At 37.5% G+C, this 18,468-nt stretch overlaps 1 protein-coding gene and 1 long non-coding RNA gene across 5 annotated transcripts in view; one reads left to right on the plus strand and one right to left on the minus strand.

Annotated features, from left to right (window-relative positions):
* Nucleotides 1-121: 121 nt before the first annotated feature.
* The window catches only part of LOC140333239 (uncharacterized), a 67,368-nt gene continuing 49,021 nt past the window's right edge, over nucleotides 122-18,468 (minus strand). For 2 of the 4 annotated variants that reach the window (XR_011921309.1, XR_011921307.1), the window contains exon 3: nucleotides 122-4,101. This is a non-coding gene — a long non-coding RNA (uncharacterized lncRNA). Of the gene's footprint in view, nucleotides 4,102-15,520; nucleotides 15,632-18,468 lie in introns of those variants that run through there. The other 2 variants (XR_011921308.1, XR_011921306.1) reach the window with 1 other exon arrangement.
* Nucleotides 10,298-15,930, plus strand: LOC140333238 (keratin, type I cytoskeletal 14-like). The gene is made up of 8 exons (XM_072414776.1): nucleotides 10,298-10,912; nucleotides 11,946-12,028; nucleotides 12,113-12,269; nucleotides 12,891-13,052; nucleotides 13,435-13,560; nucleotides 13,695-13,915; nucleotides 14,243-14,259; nucleotides 15,569-15,930. The coding sequence occupies exons 1-8, from the start codon at nucleotides 10,346-10,348 to the stop codon at nucleotides 15,658-15,660; spliced, it is 1,425 nt and encodes a 474-aa protein (XP_072270877.1). The 5' UTR covers nucleotides 10,298-10,345; the 3' UTR covers nucleotides 15,661-15,930.

Consider the following 18,468-nt stretch of genomic DNA (forward strand, 5'->3'; position numbering starts at 1 on the left):
TTTTATTTTAGATTCAATCTTTTTTGTATAGGCCTTTCTAGGCTTTACAGATGTTTTACACTAAAAATTGGGAAATCCCCCAACACAGACAGGTGCTTTGCCATTATTTCCCCACATCCCCCTTTTTCATCCCTTTTTACTAAATACAGCAGCAAGATCAACACAGCTTGTGAGTTTCATGGCCAAAGTGACCATTTATTAGCAAACAAAATACATTTATGAAGGTACAACAAATAAAACAATGCACATATGAACAAAGGTTTAACAATTAACATAAAAAACAGAAAACATAGTAACATGTTTTAAAAACTCTTTCAACAACCATGCCCCCACTGTATTCCACTATCTCCACAAGGTTACAGGTCCTCAAAGCTTTAAACCATCTCCAACTTGCCACCACCCTAATCCAATTTTTCCAGCCACACCACACTTAGGAACACTATTAGATGCAGCCCCTTACCAAAATGAAACCTTGAGGATCACCACCTCTTCTTACTTTATACCATACCCACCACTGGACAAGATACACCAATGAACACTGCTTTTGAATACCTACAACTACGTCCACCTAATTTCTTGGTCCTATTCCCTAAACCTTCAAATAGGTTGAGAAATGGGTAACTTTCTCCCACAGAACTTTCTGGCAGGTGACCTCATCCCCTTACCTTTTCCATTCTATAACCTCTCACCCCTGTCTGCCTCTCTGTCTTACAAAATCCACTAGACCTGAGCTTTTTGTCATCTCATGACCTTAACTCTAAACCTGGTGTCTCCCTAACTCCCCACTCATGCTAGCCTTCCACCTACAGTTCTCTTCTGTTACTTGGCTTCAGGCAATTCCTTTATTATCTGAACCATTCCAAAACTCTGATGCCTGTATGCCTCCTAAATGTGACTTCAATACACCAGTTAGGAGTGACAGACACGTTTTTTGTCAATCACATTCTTCTCCTCTACTATTTACGATGAAATTGTAGATACTGTTATGATGAAGAGAATGATGAAAAATAGTCCAGAAAACTGCTTAGTAAATTACTATATATGTAAGGACCTATAATGACAATCCTGGAGAAGGATTTATGAGGTATGTAGAGAAACATTACATAGATCTGTCCTATTCACCTAACATCAGAAGTGTTCAGGGTTGTACACTGAACCTAAAGTACTGCACTCAGTAGGTTATCACTGTGGGGATGCAATGGGGGATGATCAAACCCCATTGCTCTGCAGAAACTTTTGCAGTTATGAGATCTGTACTGCATATTGGGGGCTTTGTGGTGTGACATGGGAACCTGAAGGCACCAATGTAGCATATATGATGGGGGTACTTATATATGTTATTTTGGTCTCCAGGGGGCTTACAACGTGCACTACAGGTGTGGAGGTGCACACAAGCATAAGGCCTATCTCAAGTGGGGGATTGTAAGGTTCATAAATGCGGTTAATTTGATCAAGAACCTCCACAAACTTGTTCATCATGTTGTTTATGTTGTATCAGATATTGACCCAAGGATCCCAAGAGCAGTAAAGAAATTATTAAGTTGAAGGTGCACAATAAAGAAGTAAAACAAAACTCCCTCCCGTATTCCTTACCTGGAATCACCTCTGCCGTCAGGCTAGTAGGCTAGTGTGGCTCGTGTCGACAGTACTCAACAGGACATGGTCATAAAAATATTATTACTCCACCAGCACACTGAGCCCAGTGACAAAGAGAGAATCCTGTGACCAATAATAGCATAGAAACTCACCTTGCTGCTCTTATGAGTGTGGAAGAATTATGGCGCAGAGATGGAATGTGGCACTGGCGCTCAATTTGTAATGAACGCAATGAGAATTGTGGGGACAGGGTTTACATTAGGGTTACAGGGCTGTAGGTCTTCTATGCAGGCCAAAAACATGTCAGTCACAAATACCTGACCTGATAGATGCTTTTTTGGCTGAAAAGGAACACATTCACATAGGCACACTCCAATATATTGGTTTTCCAGTGGAGTGAAAAATGATGTAGCCACAAAATGTGTGTTTGTGGGGAAGGGGATATGGAATGTTGCTACTCTATATTAAAGCAACTTATTATGGAAACAGCTTCCCGTTCCCAAAGGTGTATTGCTTAAGAAAATCAAGGACGTGATTTGCTTTTACATCATTAGCCTGTAAAAGTAATAGTTGGTTCTATTTGGTATTGCTGGCAAGACCTTTTTGGTGATGTAATCAGGGACTTCAGCTGCTCCCATCAAGTCACACCTTGGGACAGACCAGTACCCATCACACATACTCTGCCATACTGGGATGCCTTTCTTCAGATAGGCTTCTAATGTGGAATTAGATCCTACTGGTGCCATTCAAGTGGCAACCTGGACAGCCATTCACTCCGCCATCCCATTATAAAAGGTTATTGTGTTTGGTTCTTTTAAGGGGTCTCCAAGCGGACCATCAGAGATGACACAGTGGATCCAAATAAATAAAGGTTTAATGTTGCAACTTAAAAACTCAAATGCTTGGCAGTTAAAGCATAGAAATTCTGATTAAAACAAGGAAATACATCAATCTTTATAGGTATACAGAGTTATTCCCCTAAGGCAGGGGTCAGCAACCTTTACTATCAACCTTTACTTCCAGTAAAGAAAAATAGTCTGGAGTCGCAAAACATAACACAGTTTATAAACTTTTAAAAGTTTTAATATTTTTAAAATTTTACCTGTTACAACAAGTGTGCATGTGTAGGCCTACTTTGAAATAAATTAAACACTGAACTATGCCCCTAGAAGCCTCCAGCTTCTAACGTATCATCCTGTTACATTAGCTGGAGGCTTCTAACGTAACAGGGTAGATTTTTTTGATGGGCAGAGTTCTTTATGTTCTGACGATGCCTTAGCGATGACATTTTAAGGGGTGTTAGCCACAGGTGTACCCCATTTGCAGCTTTAATTTTGTTCACCTGTAACCCCCAATCTTGAATAATTGGGATTCAGGTGCTAGAAGCCTCCAGCAATGTGTAACAGGGTAGATTATTTTGATGGGCAGAGTTCTTTATTTTCTGACGATGCCTTAGCGATTCAATTGTAGGTGGTGTTAGCCATAAGTGTCCCCCACTTGCACCTCTATTTTGGTCACCTGTACCGCCTCCCCCCCGTTTCCAGAGAAATTGGGGTTCAGATGCTAGATGCTTCCAGCAATGTGTAACAGGGTAGATTTTTTTGATAGGCAGAGTTTTTATGAATTTTTAGGAGGTGTTAGCCACAGGTGTCCTGTACTTGCACCTCAAATTTTTTTCACCTGTACCCCCGTTTCCAGATAAATTGGGGTTTAGGTGCTAGAAGCCTCCAACAATGTGTAACAGGGTAGGGGTTTTTTGATGGGTGGAGTTTTTAGGAGGTGTTAGCCACAGGTGTCCCCCACTTGCACCTCTAATTTTGTTCACCTGTACCCCCTTCCTGTTCCAGAGAAATTGGGGTTCAGGTGCCTCCAGCAATGTGTAAAGGTAGGTTTTTTTGATGGGCAGAGTTCTTTATGTTCTGATAATACCCTAACAATTAAATTTTAGGGGGTGTTAGTCACAGGTGTCCCCCACTTGCACCTACATTTTTGGTTTTGTACATCTCCCCATTCCAGAGGAATTGGGGTTCAAAGGAGGGGGATGTCATTGTACACACCCATTTGTACACGCCCCGTGGTAGATTTATTTCACTGGTAGATTTTTTTCATTAGAACACCGGATAGGGAATCCCCCTCCTCCGCAGTGTCTTGGGAGGAAGGGGATCCCCCATCAGAGATCTCCCCGCGGCAGCCGAAGGGAGCCACAACAAGCAGGCTGAAGAGCCGCAGGTTGCAGACCCCTGCCCTAAGGGAAGGCCTATGCCATCATCTATATATCATCAAGCCACAGGGTCCAATGAAGGACCTCGGAAGTCCAAATAAGTACAATAGTTCACAAACCGGTTATGGGGTGGTAGTGTCCCATGGTCGACCTTTTGACACCGAAAAGATCTTTCCTTTATCTTTTTCTTCTTGTCAATCATGTTAGCTGTAGAGTTTCAAATGGTGTCTAGGTAATAGATAACATTGTGTAAGTGTAATGACAGCACATCAAGTTTTCCTTTACTGTGAAGCAACACAGTGAAGCAGAACAGTATTAGTTTTTCATATAAGCAACAAATATTGTATATTCTATATACGGACCCCCTAGATTTTTATCTTTTTTCCCTCCTCTTGATCCTATTTGAGCCTATCTTTCCCTCCTGTTCATGATATAACAGATTCATAGTGCTACATTCACCTCCTTGAGAGACCTTTTCTCCAGGATGTGAATCCCTTGTCAGGTCTAAGGGGTGGTCTCATTCACTACTACAAATACATCTTGAATCTATTGTAGGGGGGCTTCTCTGAGATAATGGGGTCTGCCTACATTCCTCTAACTTTAGTACATCTGGCAATAAAACATGTTTTATAAAGCATTTACACAAATATAAGGTATAATATATTCAGAAAATTAAAAATAGCTCCTTTTTGTATATTACTTCCTATGCAAAAAGAAAAAAAAAAAACTTTGCACACTTTTATTTTCACATATAAAGTAATATGGGTCTCTGCGCATACACATAGACTTTATTAGTGAAGGAGCTCATCACATCTACAAATATAATACAGTAAAAAAGCAGTATAGGACAAAGCATTGAACAACATATTTTCATTCTCTTTCTGATATAGCTATAAAAATTTGTTACATTTACACAATTTGATCATTTTTCTAATCTTAACCAAAATTCCTACTATACAATCCTATATTCTCTTGTAATTTCATTATTATATTGGTACACCAAAAAAGTTCTCTTTACAAATCCTAATTTATTAAAGTGGAAGTATCAAAGGTATATCTTCAGAATTTGTTGGTCTATACATACATATCATACAACTAAATTATCTCTTCAAGTTGCTTTCTGGTGCAATTAAACAAACTAACGTAGGCAATTAATAAAATTGTCATGTAACAGATCTAACATGAACGGATATTCGAAGTTTTCTCATCTTTTGTTGGTGATTGAACTTCCTTGCATTCAGGGTGTAGCCAAGTCTCTTTACCTTGTACTCTAACAGCTGTGATAGGAGTCAGGAGCACTAATTGGGATTCCAAGCTGCATTTTGTAAAGTTGTTCATCAGCACACACTCTCCTGACTTCAGGCTGCATATACCAGGATTTTGCAATAGAAGAAACACTTTTGCACATACATTAGATAAAGGTTTTTTAGTAAAATCTGATGCTTTGGCACTTTCACTACTAACTGTCTAAGCCTTTTGCTTAAAACATATTTACACAAACTAGTTTATTCACAGCTACCAATTTAGTTGATCTGCAGGCACTGAAATAGGTAGAAAGGTTGTTCCAAAAAACATTTTCTTGGTCCCTAAAACTTTACATATTATCACTTTTTTAGTATCTTGCTTTTTCAGTTCTAGACAATAATCTGTGACCTTTGTAACATTTGCACACTCCTTGCCTCTTATTAGCTCTTCAGTAATCCTCCGTCTCACTTTCCTTTTCACCATATTCAGCCAATTGTAGTGGTATGGTGTCAAAGTTTACATTATACTCTATAATATTATATTCTGTAAATTACCTTTATCCTTCCCAGGGTGTCCTCAACTACTCATATTGCATGCAGTTAAAGCAATAACCTGGAAGTTTTTTCCCTTGGCATCCAGCAAACTTTGTGTTTCCAATGAAGAGGGACTGCTGGACACTGATATGCACTTGCTGCATTCTCAACCAAATTATAATGTTTCTTGTCTTTTCCGATTGATGATATGACATTTTTTAGTCATTGTGACTATCAGCATAGTAACAGGGATTTGTGCATTTGTCATCTCCACTGGCTTAAGCACAGCTGTATTTGCTGAGTCTCCTAAGTATCCATATTCAGTCAGTATGTATATGTAACTGCAGAGCTTATTGAACAACTATAGAAGGATTAAAAGGAGGGGTAGGTGTTGCCTTAACTTCCGGAGACTGTGAATTTAACAGGGATTCCTTAATTATGGCAGATTTTGAAGTCCCTGGCTGTGTTTGATAACTCTTCAAACTTCCATTACTATTGTCTATTTTATCACCTCTCCAGTGTTCTCATTTCACTTGTCTTTTCAATCTTTTCCAATTTTTTAAACCTAATTTTAATTATCTTTAATTCTAAAGTTTTTATACAAAACTTCAAAAAATGTAGGATTTTAAAGAATGTTCAATCTCAATAACACACAGTTCCAAAAACATGCAGTAAGGTTAATTGGATTCCCCTCAAAATTGACCTTAGAATACATTAATGACATATGACTATGGTAGGGACATTAGATTGTGAGGTCCTTTGAGGGACAGCTAGTGACACGACTATCGACTTGTACATCGCTGCCTAATATCAGTTATCCCCAAGCTTTTACACGTTGTAGACCACTAAATGCACGGACATAAAGGGGAAGAAACTTCACCCCCAGAGTGACATCATTATGACAGAACCCGTCCACCTGTCCAGAGACACAACCTGCCCACCTCCCCGAGCCTGAGATCCCTCTGGAAGACATGGTCTGCGGCTTTGGCCGATGTGCCCCCCTAAGAGAGGTCCTTCTCTTGACCCCGCTGGTGGGTGCATCACCCAAAACGGCGGCCCAGCTGTCAGAGAGCTGCAGCTCAGTTAAACAGACACAGTTAAAACCTTTATTGCCTACACAATCTCATCCTCAGAGGGATTACATATAGATTTATGTATTTGTTATATATATAACGTTTTTTCATGTATGTATTTATTTATGTATTGTATATATATATATATATATTTGATTATGATTTGATTAAAAAAATTGATTATGGAATGACGAACCCCCCAAAAAAAACAAACAGCCAAACTTCAGGGACTGCGCATGTCCCAATTATAGGCGAATTTGTAACAGCTATGCGCATAACAACGTGCATATATGTGCGTGTACATTAAAACACATGCTGGCACGAAGAACTGACATAGGACCTCTATGGGGACTACTGTTGGCTGGGAAGGGTCCGGAGCCTTAACTCAATGACACTTTGTACCTTTCTATGTCCATACCTGGTCAATACCATGAGCTATAAGGAAACTTGGGGAAAGCTATCCAAAGCAGTGAAGAATGATAGCACAACAGATTAGGAGATAGCTACTCTACATTAAATTAACTTAATATGAAAACAGCTCCCCATTCCCAAAGATGCATTGCTTAAAATTTGAGCAAGTAGTCTGCTTTTGCATCATCAGCTGGTAAGCAATAGTCATCTCTATTAGTAATACTCCATAATGTTGATGGAAACACCTATGGTAATGTGATTCAGGCAAATTAAAGGATCAGTCTATGCGAAAGTGATATTGTGGTTCTAAATGGAGCCTGGTGACCTGAGTGAGCCTTTTGCTGTGTACTGTATTTTGGATACTTAATAATGAGGTTCCTGAAGAAATTCCTAAATCTGTTCCTGTCTATCTAGAAGTTTACCACCTTGCCTCCAATTTACAGCAGACCATTATTTGTTGAATTCTGCTTTAGACAATGGTGATTTCTTAGCCTATGTCCATTCTGACATGAGCGGATATAAAAGGATAGGGTGCATATTAATGGATTGCCATAACCCCCCCCCCCCAACCACCACTTTAAAGCAAATTTGAAGAGTATATATGTCCAAGAGACTAGCTTTCCAAAATATGGTTTGCATCAGAACCTAAATGTATCAGTCTTTTACCTGAATTACTTATAATATAAATGTTGGATTTTATCTTGTATGTTATCAAATAAAACTTGGTATTTTTTCTACACGTGATTCTTAATTATTACAATAATTTGGGTTCAAAAGGAAAAAATCCCTAGAGAAAGCTCTTCCAAAAATTGCACCAATCAACATTGCTTTATTAAAAAAAGAAAGAAAAAATGTGTTTTTGGGGTATATCTAGATGTTTGGAAAGAACTTCCCTATATATTATACTAATCAACATGTGTTTTATTAAAAAGAATGGAATGAAAAGGTATTTGTGAACAGCCATGGGTTATTTTACGTTACAGTTCAATTGTATTTATAATTGAAACGGCTATTAACAAAAGAAATTATGACAAATTATGAAATCTTTATTATCATACTGTCTAGGTGGTATACATTTGGGGAAGTAAAAAAAAAAGAGGAATAGACTCCAGAGATCGAGACATTTTCCTGCCCCTGTACAAAGCATTGGTCACACCACATCTGGAATATGCAGTCAAGATTTGGGCACCAGTTCACAAAAAGGACATTGTTGAAATGGAGAGAGTGCAGAGAAGGGCGGCTAAATTATTAAAAGGAATGGAGGAGCTCAGCTATGAGGAGAGATTAGCTGAACTGATTCTATTCTCCCATGAGAAGAGACGTATAGGGGGGGTTATGATCACCATGTATAAATATATAAATGGTCCATATAGAGAACTCTCTTCCCCATTATTCATGAGATCATTACAAAGAACAAGAGGGCACTCCTTGCGTCCAGAATAAAAGAAGTTTAAGCCCCAGATAAGGAAGGGATTCTTTACGTAAGGTCTGTGAAAATGTGGAACCAGCTCCCTCAGGATGTAGTTCCAGCAACTGCTATAGATTGCTTTAGGAAAAAGCTGGATGTTTTCCTAGAAGCACAGAATATAACTGGGTATTAAGGCTTTAAAGTAAAAATAACAGGGACTGTTAATCCAGGGAACATTCTATTGCCTCATGGAATCAGGAAGGAATTTTTTCTCACCTGTTAGAGCAAATTGTACCTGGGATTTTTTTGCTTTCCTTTGGATCAACTATTTCCATAGGGTTTTAAATTTGGGATATGTTTTTTTCCCTAGTGGATGAACTTATGTTTTTTTCAACCTGATTTGCTATGTAACTATGTAATTAGAGGTACTCAGAATAGGAAATCATATTTTTTTAAAGTTTTTAATGGCCTAAATCTGGCCATTTAAACATAGGTATAGCAATAAACTATACAATGCCAATTGTATTATTGGACAATGGCCATCAATTAGATTGCCTGACCTGTATATTGTGTTTTTAATATAGATATAACACAGCTAACTTTTTAAAAATAATTACCAGTTGTAGTTTTCACTATAACAAGATAAAAGGTAAACCACTCCACTGGAGTTTCTGTTGTATCTAAGAGATGTGTATTAAGAGAAATGCCAATAATACACGAGGCAACCAAGGTTTTAAGCTAGGATCACACCTGTGCCAGTCTACAAAATATTGTTTTAGAATGTTGCAATTTATTTTGAGGGAACATGGCTGAATGCATTCATGTATTTTTACTGTGGTAAAAACATTTCAAAAATAATGTAAAATATTTTAAAATATATGGCCTGACGGGAGGGTGGGAGTTTGTGGGCCATGGTTATGGTGCTATGAGCAGGAGTTTCTGGGTAGCTTACATCACCCTGTCTCTATCTTTTTTTCCGGGGACCCAAATACTGGATTTTTACCACATTAGGGAAAAGGAGTAAATTGAAATACTATTTGTGCATTCGTACAACAGTGTTCAGGCTGCTGCTGGATCTCCCAGAGGTAACTTCATCAGATACATTCTATGTCCACTTGGTCGTCGTCTCTTGGCTGGATTGATTCTCTAGTAAGGCAAAGATTTGTCAGAATTTTTTGACCAAACTTATGATCACATATTTAATATGGAACCTAATTTGTGAAATTTTAGTAGTTACAACTTAACACCCTTCCTTTTTCCCTTATTATAAGCACATAGCTGGCCTTGGGGAGACTTTTCCTTTGACAGTGTTTGGGACAAGAACTTCAATGGACTTTAGCTCATATAACAACTGCTCTCTATGTGTTCACCCCTCTAGCATGCCTGGTCTATTGTCTTAAACAGCATCTCTCATTTCAACTAATATACCTAACTTTTCTGTGTAGGGAGGGGTGACCATAACATTTTACCTGGTTAAGTGTACAGGAATGTCAAATGCATAGCCTAAAGCGAGCAACTTCCCTGACTCAAGGTGAATCAGAGCTTTTGTTTTATGAAACAGCAGAGTGCGCACAAAGCATCTTGTGAAAGAAAGATATAAAGTAGCAAAAAATAGGGGAGGGGGTATGAAACATTTCTGCAGTATTCTCCCAGACTAGTGAGGTAATAATGAATCCCGCTTCTCTCACGAATGTTGGCACGCAAATCAAAGCTGATGACTCTTACAGGGAACTAGTCTTTAGGAAGCAATCACGCCCACATCTCTTAGTATAAAGTCAGGGATGGAAAGTCTTGGCTTCTATCTCTCAACCATAACATCAAGTAGCTCATAGGAAAGGACAGGCATTACAATTTAATCATGAGCTCATACAGCATTAGGCAAACTACATCTTCAGGATCCTCAGGTGGCTTGGGTTTATCTGGGTTAGGTGGTGGTTCAAGCAGAGTGTCCATTGGTAGCTACAGGGCACCTAGCATCCATGGAGGTAGTGGTGGCAAAAACATCTCCATCTCAACCTCAAGGCTGGTTTCTTCTGGGGCTAGTGGTCTTGGTAGCAGCTTAGGTGGTGGATATTGTGGTGTTGCTGGTGGTTTTGGTGGCTACTCATCTAGCTCCGGGTATGGCTATGGAAGTGGATTTGGAGGTGGCTATGGAGGAGGCTATGGAGGTGGATATGGCGGTGGATATGGGGGTGGATTTGGAGGTGGATTTGGAGGTGGAGAAGGTCTCCTGGCTGGAGGGGAGAAGGAAACCATGCAAAACCTGAATGACCGTCTGGCCTCCTACCTGGACAAGGTGCGCTCCTTGGAGAAGGCCAATACTGAGCTGGAGATCAAAATCAGGGAATGGTATGAGAAGCAAGCTCCCAGACCTTCTAATGACTACAGCCAATACTACGCAATCATTGAGGAACTGCGTAACAAGGTAAGAGGAGTTTCACCACATTAATATTGACACCTGTCATGCAGCTATGAACCGTTATATGCATTCCTGTAAAACATTATATGAATCTATGATGTAAAAAGTTCAACCCATAGCAACCATTTAATTTTGTGATTAATGTAGCAAATTATTGTTTCTCTTTTTAATGTATCGTGTGTATCGAGTATCGTTTTTACAAGTATTATTACTGTTTTTAATAATGGAATTTATCTGAATCATTCACCTTGTCTTTTTTACCCTAACCAAATAAATTCTACGGTTATGCAAACACAGAACCTCTAAAATAAAAACAGAGCTATGTACACACTGTGACCAATACACAACTCAACCTAGAATAATAAGAGACTTTCAAAATTAACATGATCAAACTACACTTTGTATTAAATTTTGTAGAATGATGCACTATATTCTTTATACCTTTTTTATAGGGTTTATATAAAATATTATAATTGCATTGAAAAAAGTATTTCAGCTGGATTTCAGCTGCCAATATTCTATTTGAGAAACATTCCTTATAATAGAAAAATAACCTAATACTACTTCTAATAACCAGTCAGTCAGGTGCTGGCTCCTATCTGCAGTGTCTGTAAAACAAAAAGCAACAATTTTATTGTTTCCCATAACACCTAATCAGTTTCTTCCATTCCTTCCCCCATACTGAAATGGAAATATCAAAGGATATTATCAAATGTTACTTTTAATTGCTGTATGCCACACAGATGCACAAACTCTTGCTATACAAGTAGAACAAATGCCTGTTAAAATGTATGATATGATAACAAAGATAATTGTTTTTAGTATTATAATAATATAATAATACATATACCTTACTATAACTATATAATCAAAATCAGCTTTAAATTTCAGAATTGTAAAAACCAAAATAGTTGCTATAAATCAGTGCACAACATTCTTTAATCCCGTATGTTCTTATTAAAAGAATACACTTTAAAAGCAGATTTAATTCATAAGTCATAGTAATAAGCTAATGTTATTGTGTTTTTACAATACGTAGATCAACAATACCACTCTGGATAATGCCAGGGTGGTCCTGCAGATTGACAATGCCAAACTGGCTGCTGATGACTTCAGAAACAAGTAAGATATTGAAGCACACCAGAGACACACCAAGAGAAAATGTACACCAATGTCACATTTGGCTCAACTTTCAATTTTATCTAGGTTTGAAACTGAACATGCCATGAGACTGAGTGTTGAGGCTGACATCAATGGCCTGCGCAGAGTTCTAGATGAACTTACTATGACCAGATCTGACCTGGAAATCCAGATTGAAAGTTTGAAGGAAGAGTTGGCCTACCTGAAGAAGAACCATGAGGAGGTATGTTTCATAAAAAAAAAATGGTATACAGGTTATGTGAAATGGAATGGATGGATATGTAGAAGGAAAGACTGTCTTACTTGCTACTTGCCTGGTGGACTGACAGTAATGACGTTTGGTCCACCCCATGTCCTTCCAAGATGTTTTCTCTTTAACAACAAATTTTATAGGAGGTAATTTAAAAAAAAATAGGCTTTAAGTTATATCTACTGAAAGTGTTTTTTTTTTACTTTTTAGATTTTTACATGCTTGTTATTCTATATTGTCTTAGTATATAATGCACAAATATGGCTTCTCCCATGTTCATATTCCATTATGAATTATACACATAGACGTGTTTTAAATAATCACTACAGAATGTTATAAATCTTTTTATCAAGCTCTCTTTTTAAAATACCCATATAAATAGAATATCACTTTTGGAAGCCCCACATTTTATCTCCATCCCCCAAATCCTTATCTAAAGGATGACAACTATTAAATACATTATATTTGCATTATAATTACATTTATTACCTTTTGATTAGGGAAAATGGCAAAAAAATAAAAAATAAAGTAGAATTACAGAGCTTCACATTATCACCATCTCATAATAAAAAAAAATTCAATGTTTGCTTACAGGAAATGAGAGCCCTTCGTGGACAAGTTGGTGGCACTGTCAATGTGGAAATGAATGCCGCCCCAGCTGTTGACTTGTCAAGGGTCTTGGCTGACATGAGAAGCCAATATGAAGGTCTGGCTGAAAAGAACCGCAAAGAAGTTGAAGACTGGTACTTCAAGAAGGTAGGACGCAGTGCAATATTGGGGATTCTTTAGGGTTATAACCAAAACCAGCTCTAACCCAAAACCCCATTCATGTAATGACTTTATCTACATATCTATAAATAATATAATATAAATAATTTACTGCTCCATAGAAGAATCTGTGCTCATTTTTGCGGAAAATGGAAGAAATATTAATGGCTCAAAATGAAATTCAGACAGTACAAAAATAAGAGTAGAGTTTCATCTTGTATTGGTGTTCAGTGGAGAAATGTCTTCTTGGAACACATAGGTCCACCAATACTCATGGAACCCTTTGTGGCTTCTAGAGCAATTGTAGATTTATATGGTTCTAACTGAGGACAAAGCCATTAATTACTGAATGTTTACTATAACCTGACAGACAGAAGAACTGAACAGAGAAGTTACAAGCCACAGTCAACAGATCCAGTCCAGCAAAACAGAAATCACCGACCTCAAACGTACACTTCAAAGCTTGGAGATCGACCTCCAGACCCAGCTGAGCATGGTAAGGCCTTGATTTAAATATGTCTTTTAGATTTTATCTAAAAACTCTCTCATCACTATTAATTCAAACATTAAATGGAAAAAGCAATATACAATATTGTTCTATATTTAAGTATATATGAATTCCTTTATTAGAAATCAGCACTGGAAGGAACATTGGCAGACACAGAAGGCCGATACTGTGTACAGCTTGCTCAGCTACAAGAACTTATCAGCGGTGTAGAAGCACAGCTTGCCGAATTGCGGTCAGATATGGAACGCCAGAGCTACGAGTACAAAGTCCTCATGGATGTCAAGACCCGTCTTGAACAGGAAATTGCCACCTACAGACGCCTCCTTGAGGGAGAAGATATCAAGTAAGTAGACAATGCAGCAATAAACTATTTTGGCAAGGCTGGATTTTATGTGAACCGGTTAGCCATATTATTAAAATCAATACCAATTTTTTTTATTTTGATCAGATATAATGATACCATCAATCATAATTCCAGTCATTAATAAAACAAATGGGTGGTACCAACTTGTAGTTAGTCGTAAAGTTTGATTTAAATTTCCCATAATTCGAATGAAAATAACAGAAAAAAATAGCATCTGTGATCCCTAGCTTAATAAAGTCAAATGCTACTTTACTTTTTTTTAAACTTAAACCTAACTCTTGTTTTTCTCTCTTTTCCTTCCAACAGCATTAACTACAAAGAGAGTAAGTACAATTCCCATAAAAATCGAATTATTTGTGACTTAGGGAACAAAAAAAATAGTGAAAATATTAGTGTTAAAAGTGCAAATAATTACTTAGCTTAGTGTCCAAAGTTTTTCCCCAAAATATATTGGTCTGACTTTTGATTAGTTGTAATGGTTTTTGCCCTTTTCATCAAGTTTTTTTTTTTGCAGTATTAATAGTATAGATAAATATGTGACTGTATCTTGTAGGGAATACTATTTTTAAACATATTTGTTGAATGTAATAATTCTAGATCAGGGGTCCTCAAACTTTTTAAACAGGGGGCCAGTTCACGGTCCCTCAGACTGTCGAGGGGCCGTACTATAGTTTGAAAAAAAACAGGAGAAGATTCTTATGCACGCTGCACAAAACGTATTTATTGTATAAAAAACATGAAAGAACAATACTATATTCACAGCACACTTGCCAATCATTAAAAAAAAAGTGGCGTTTACTTTGGCTTTAAAATTGCTTGAGATTATTCCTTTGCATGGAAAATGCACAGATAAATTTGAATTTTCACTGTGTGTATTGAAAATGCAAATTTATCTTGCATTTTCCATGCAAATGAATAATCTCAAGCAATTCATTAATTTGCTTCTTTTTATACACCCTACCCTACACCCAACACTACCCCACACTTTTTATTAGATAAAAAAGGGCTGCTAAAAAAACTTTGTCAGTGTCTGCTACCTGTCACTCACTGCTGCCTTCATACATGGATCACACTGCAGCACATGTGTACATGATCATTGTGCATAGTATGTTTATACTATTTACAAATGTACGTTGATCATGTACACATGTGCTGCAGTGAGCAGGGAATGAAGGCAGCAGTGAGCAGGAAATGAAGGCAGCAGTGAGTCTCTGCTCTGCTCATACCTTCTCTGCCTGATGGCTTCAGCCTGACAGCTCCAGCGTTACCCCGGCAACAGTGGTGTCACGTGACCGGGTTCCCTGGAGTGCAGATGGCAGGCAGCCAGAGCTCAAGCAGAAGAAGCAGCCTGGGCTGCCGGCGGGCCGGATGGAGAACCTCAGCGGGCCGTATTCGTCCCGCGGGCCGTAGTTTGAGGACCCCTGCTCTAGATGGACATACTATTTTGCAGCTGTACAAAGGCCACTTGGGACTTAGGCGTCAATTTGTACTATATTAGATGAGATAGGAACTACTTAGCCAGCAGTTAAGATATAATTACCATTTTTTTTACACCCCACAAAATTCTTTTAGTATTTTACCTACTTTTTCCATCCAAGTTAGCTGGTGCTTTATATATATTTTTCATTTTAGGCCCTCAAGTCTCACGTCAAGTCCGTACCATCATCAAGGAAACCGTAGATGGAAAAGTTGTTTCTACAAGTGAGAAAGTCCACCCATATTAAGAAAATACAGGATTCTAAAGCTTGCACAGATATATGATTGAATTAACTCTAATAAAAAGAGTTTTTGAGCAACCTATATTACTGCAGAAATACTGGCATACCCTAACTCTATGTCTGATCTACAAGACATTGATAACTGGAGAAGTGGAAGCATCAATCCCTGATATATTGTGCTGGGCTATTAGTTCTGTAATGTCTGTTTTTCTCATGCTACTTCTTGAGGCTTCTTTTTATCTCATTGATCTAATAAAGTTTTAGCTTTTTCATGCACTTTCGTTTTGTCTGTAATTGTTAATAGTAATGCAGATTTGTAGGGCACTTAGTTTACAATATTTTTTAAATATTTTAATATTTTATTTTAAATTCAGTTAGTTTTTTTTTCCATGGTCTTTCCTGGCCTTACAGATGCTTAACACCAAAGCTTTTTCTGTAAGAAAAAAGGTGCGGGAACTCACATCTAATTAATCTTTTATTAAAAAAAATATATATTAAGTTTTTAACATAAATGTATTTATTGTATTCAAGGCACACGCTACAGGTGATGACACTTCCTGAGCACTTAGGCTGCTCAGCAACTAAAAAGAAAGAAAAAGACAAAACTAGGTTTAAAAAATAACTAAGTAAATTACTATATATGTAAGACCTGAATGACAATCGTGGAGGGCCGAAAGTGAATTATATAGAGAAGTATTGCATATATCTGAAGTTCTTAGAATATTCACACAACATCTGAAGCTCCCACGGTTACACGGTTACACGGTTTTACCTTAAATAAATTTGGGACTCTGCCTTAGGTCACGATCATGTAATGTGCAGGGGTGTAGAGGTCTGAAATATGTACAGTGCAGAGGTTAGTTGTATGCAGCGTTCATTGTGTAAGGGTCAGGGGTATGTAACATACATAATGCAGGGGTCAGACATATGTAACATACATAATGCAGGGGTCAGACATATGTAACATACATAATGCAGGGGTCAGACTATGTAATGTACATAATACAGGGGTCAGATGATTGCAATTTACATAAATGAAGGGATTATTGTTTGTTTTTGTGTTCAATAATTGTTGCATGGCTTTATGCTTTCCTTTTAAAATTTAAGTGCTCCACAGTGCCTACGGCTACCTGAACAACCCTGCCTTTGCAGCCACTAACTGGCCTTCAATTCAAAGTCTCATGTTTCAATCCAGAAGGCTTTATAAATTCTCTCCTCCAGTGTGGTCCTCTTTACCATCCATCCTAGCACCCATTCTTTTAGTCAACACCCACCATTTTTTCCAGCCAACAGATTGGTAAGATAACACTGCTAGACTCGTTTGAGCTTCACTCAACTGACTGTAGCAGGAACTAATATGAAGTCTACTGGTCTCTCAAAGGGTCCATTTAAAGTTTTTTTATTTAATAGTTTAATGATCAGAATAATACAGTTTATGATGTGTTTTATGACAAAAACTATGAAATTCTATGAAAACCTCTTGCTAATGACTTAAGATGCCATGGATCAGAGTGCAATGGAGGAGGCACTTAGTATCAGGTATTTCCATACCATCATATGGAGTTAGCTGAGTAGATAATGATTTAACAGGTTGGGCGGGTTATGGATACAAGGATTATTGTACTACTGTGGCTTTTAATAATGCTATTTGCTATTAAGCAATTGTTGTTCTAAGCTTATACCTTTGACAAATTGTCAACCACACAGTTTTGGTAGAGTCCATAAAGAATGATGCTAGAAAGTGTAACATTTCCATTTGGAATTGATGTTATAAGTGCCCAGTGTGACTTGAAAGCAGCATTTCCCCAAATATTCTGTTCAAGTGTAGGAACCAATTCGCACCTCTGTTTTTAGGACCCATTTACACTAGCAGAACTGGGCACTATTTCCCAACACAATCCTAACTGAAGTACAAGGTATTTGACCTTACATCCTATGGCTTCAAATCACACTAATGCAGTAAAAAAATGTGACATCCAAAAAGTTTGCAAAAAATAAATGCCCAATTACTCACTTCCAGAAAGTCTACGTACATATCATCACTGCTGCCTTCAGGTAACTCAAAATCACTAATTGTTATGGGTTTTCAGTGCCAGCAAAGAATTATTAGAGCACTTAGAGTTAACTAAAAAGACAGTGGTCATTTTCATTTTCAAGCAGACAGGTATAACAAATTAACCTGTCCAACAAAGGATGTGTGTGTTTGTAAATTTATACTTATGGTATTAGGATTTGTGGTATTTAGGACAAATTGTGTGTGTGTAAAAAAAAAATAGAAAACTCAAAACAATACAAAATAATAGGTAGAAATAGTAATAGTTGTAATGGTCACAATGACGACTATAAATGTAGGATTTTCCATCTCTTTTTATTTTGCTTATAATGGCCACCAGTACAAATGCAGACAATAAATCCCCCCAAAATGCACACAAACGTAGAAAAAACAACAAAAGTTTTAACCATTTTACACACTAAAACTAAAAAACAAGGTATTGGCTTTGGAAATATTTTAATGATTGATACTTTATAGTTTTTTCTTTTTTTTGTTTGGCTTTAGGGGTAACACATTGAAAGATAGAAGAGTGAGTTATTGTCTAGAACAACAATACCTCCTATTTCCGCTAAATTACATAACTTTGTAAAAAGTAGGGAGGGGTGACTATACTGTTGGTTAAGTCTACAAGAAATATCAAATGCATCGCCTGAAGACAGAAGCCTTCTTAACCCAAACTGAATCAGACCTTTTGTTTTAGGAACCACCAGAGCATACACACAGACAATGCCTCTTCTGGTATCTGTGAAAGTATTTTGGTA

Source organism: Pyxicephalus adspersus, chromosome 6 (assembly GCF_032062135.1).
Source record: "Pyxicephalus adspersus chromosome 6, UCB_Pads_2.0, whole genome shotgun sequence".
Lineage (NCBI taxonomy): Eukaryota > Metazoa > Chordata > Amphibia > Anura > Pyxicephalidae > Pyxicephalus > Pyxicephalus adspersus.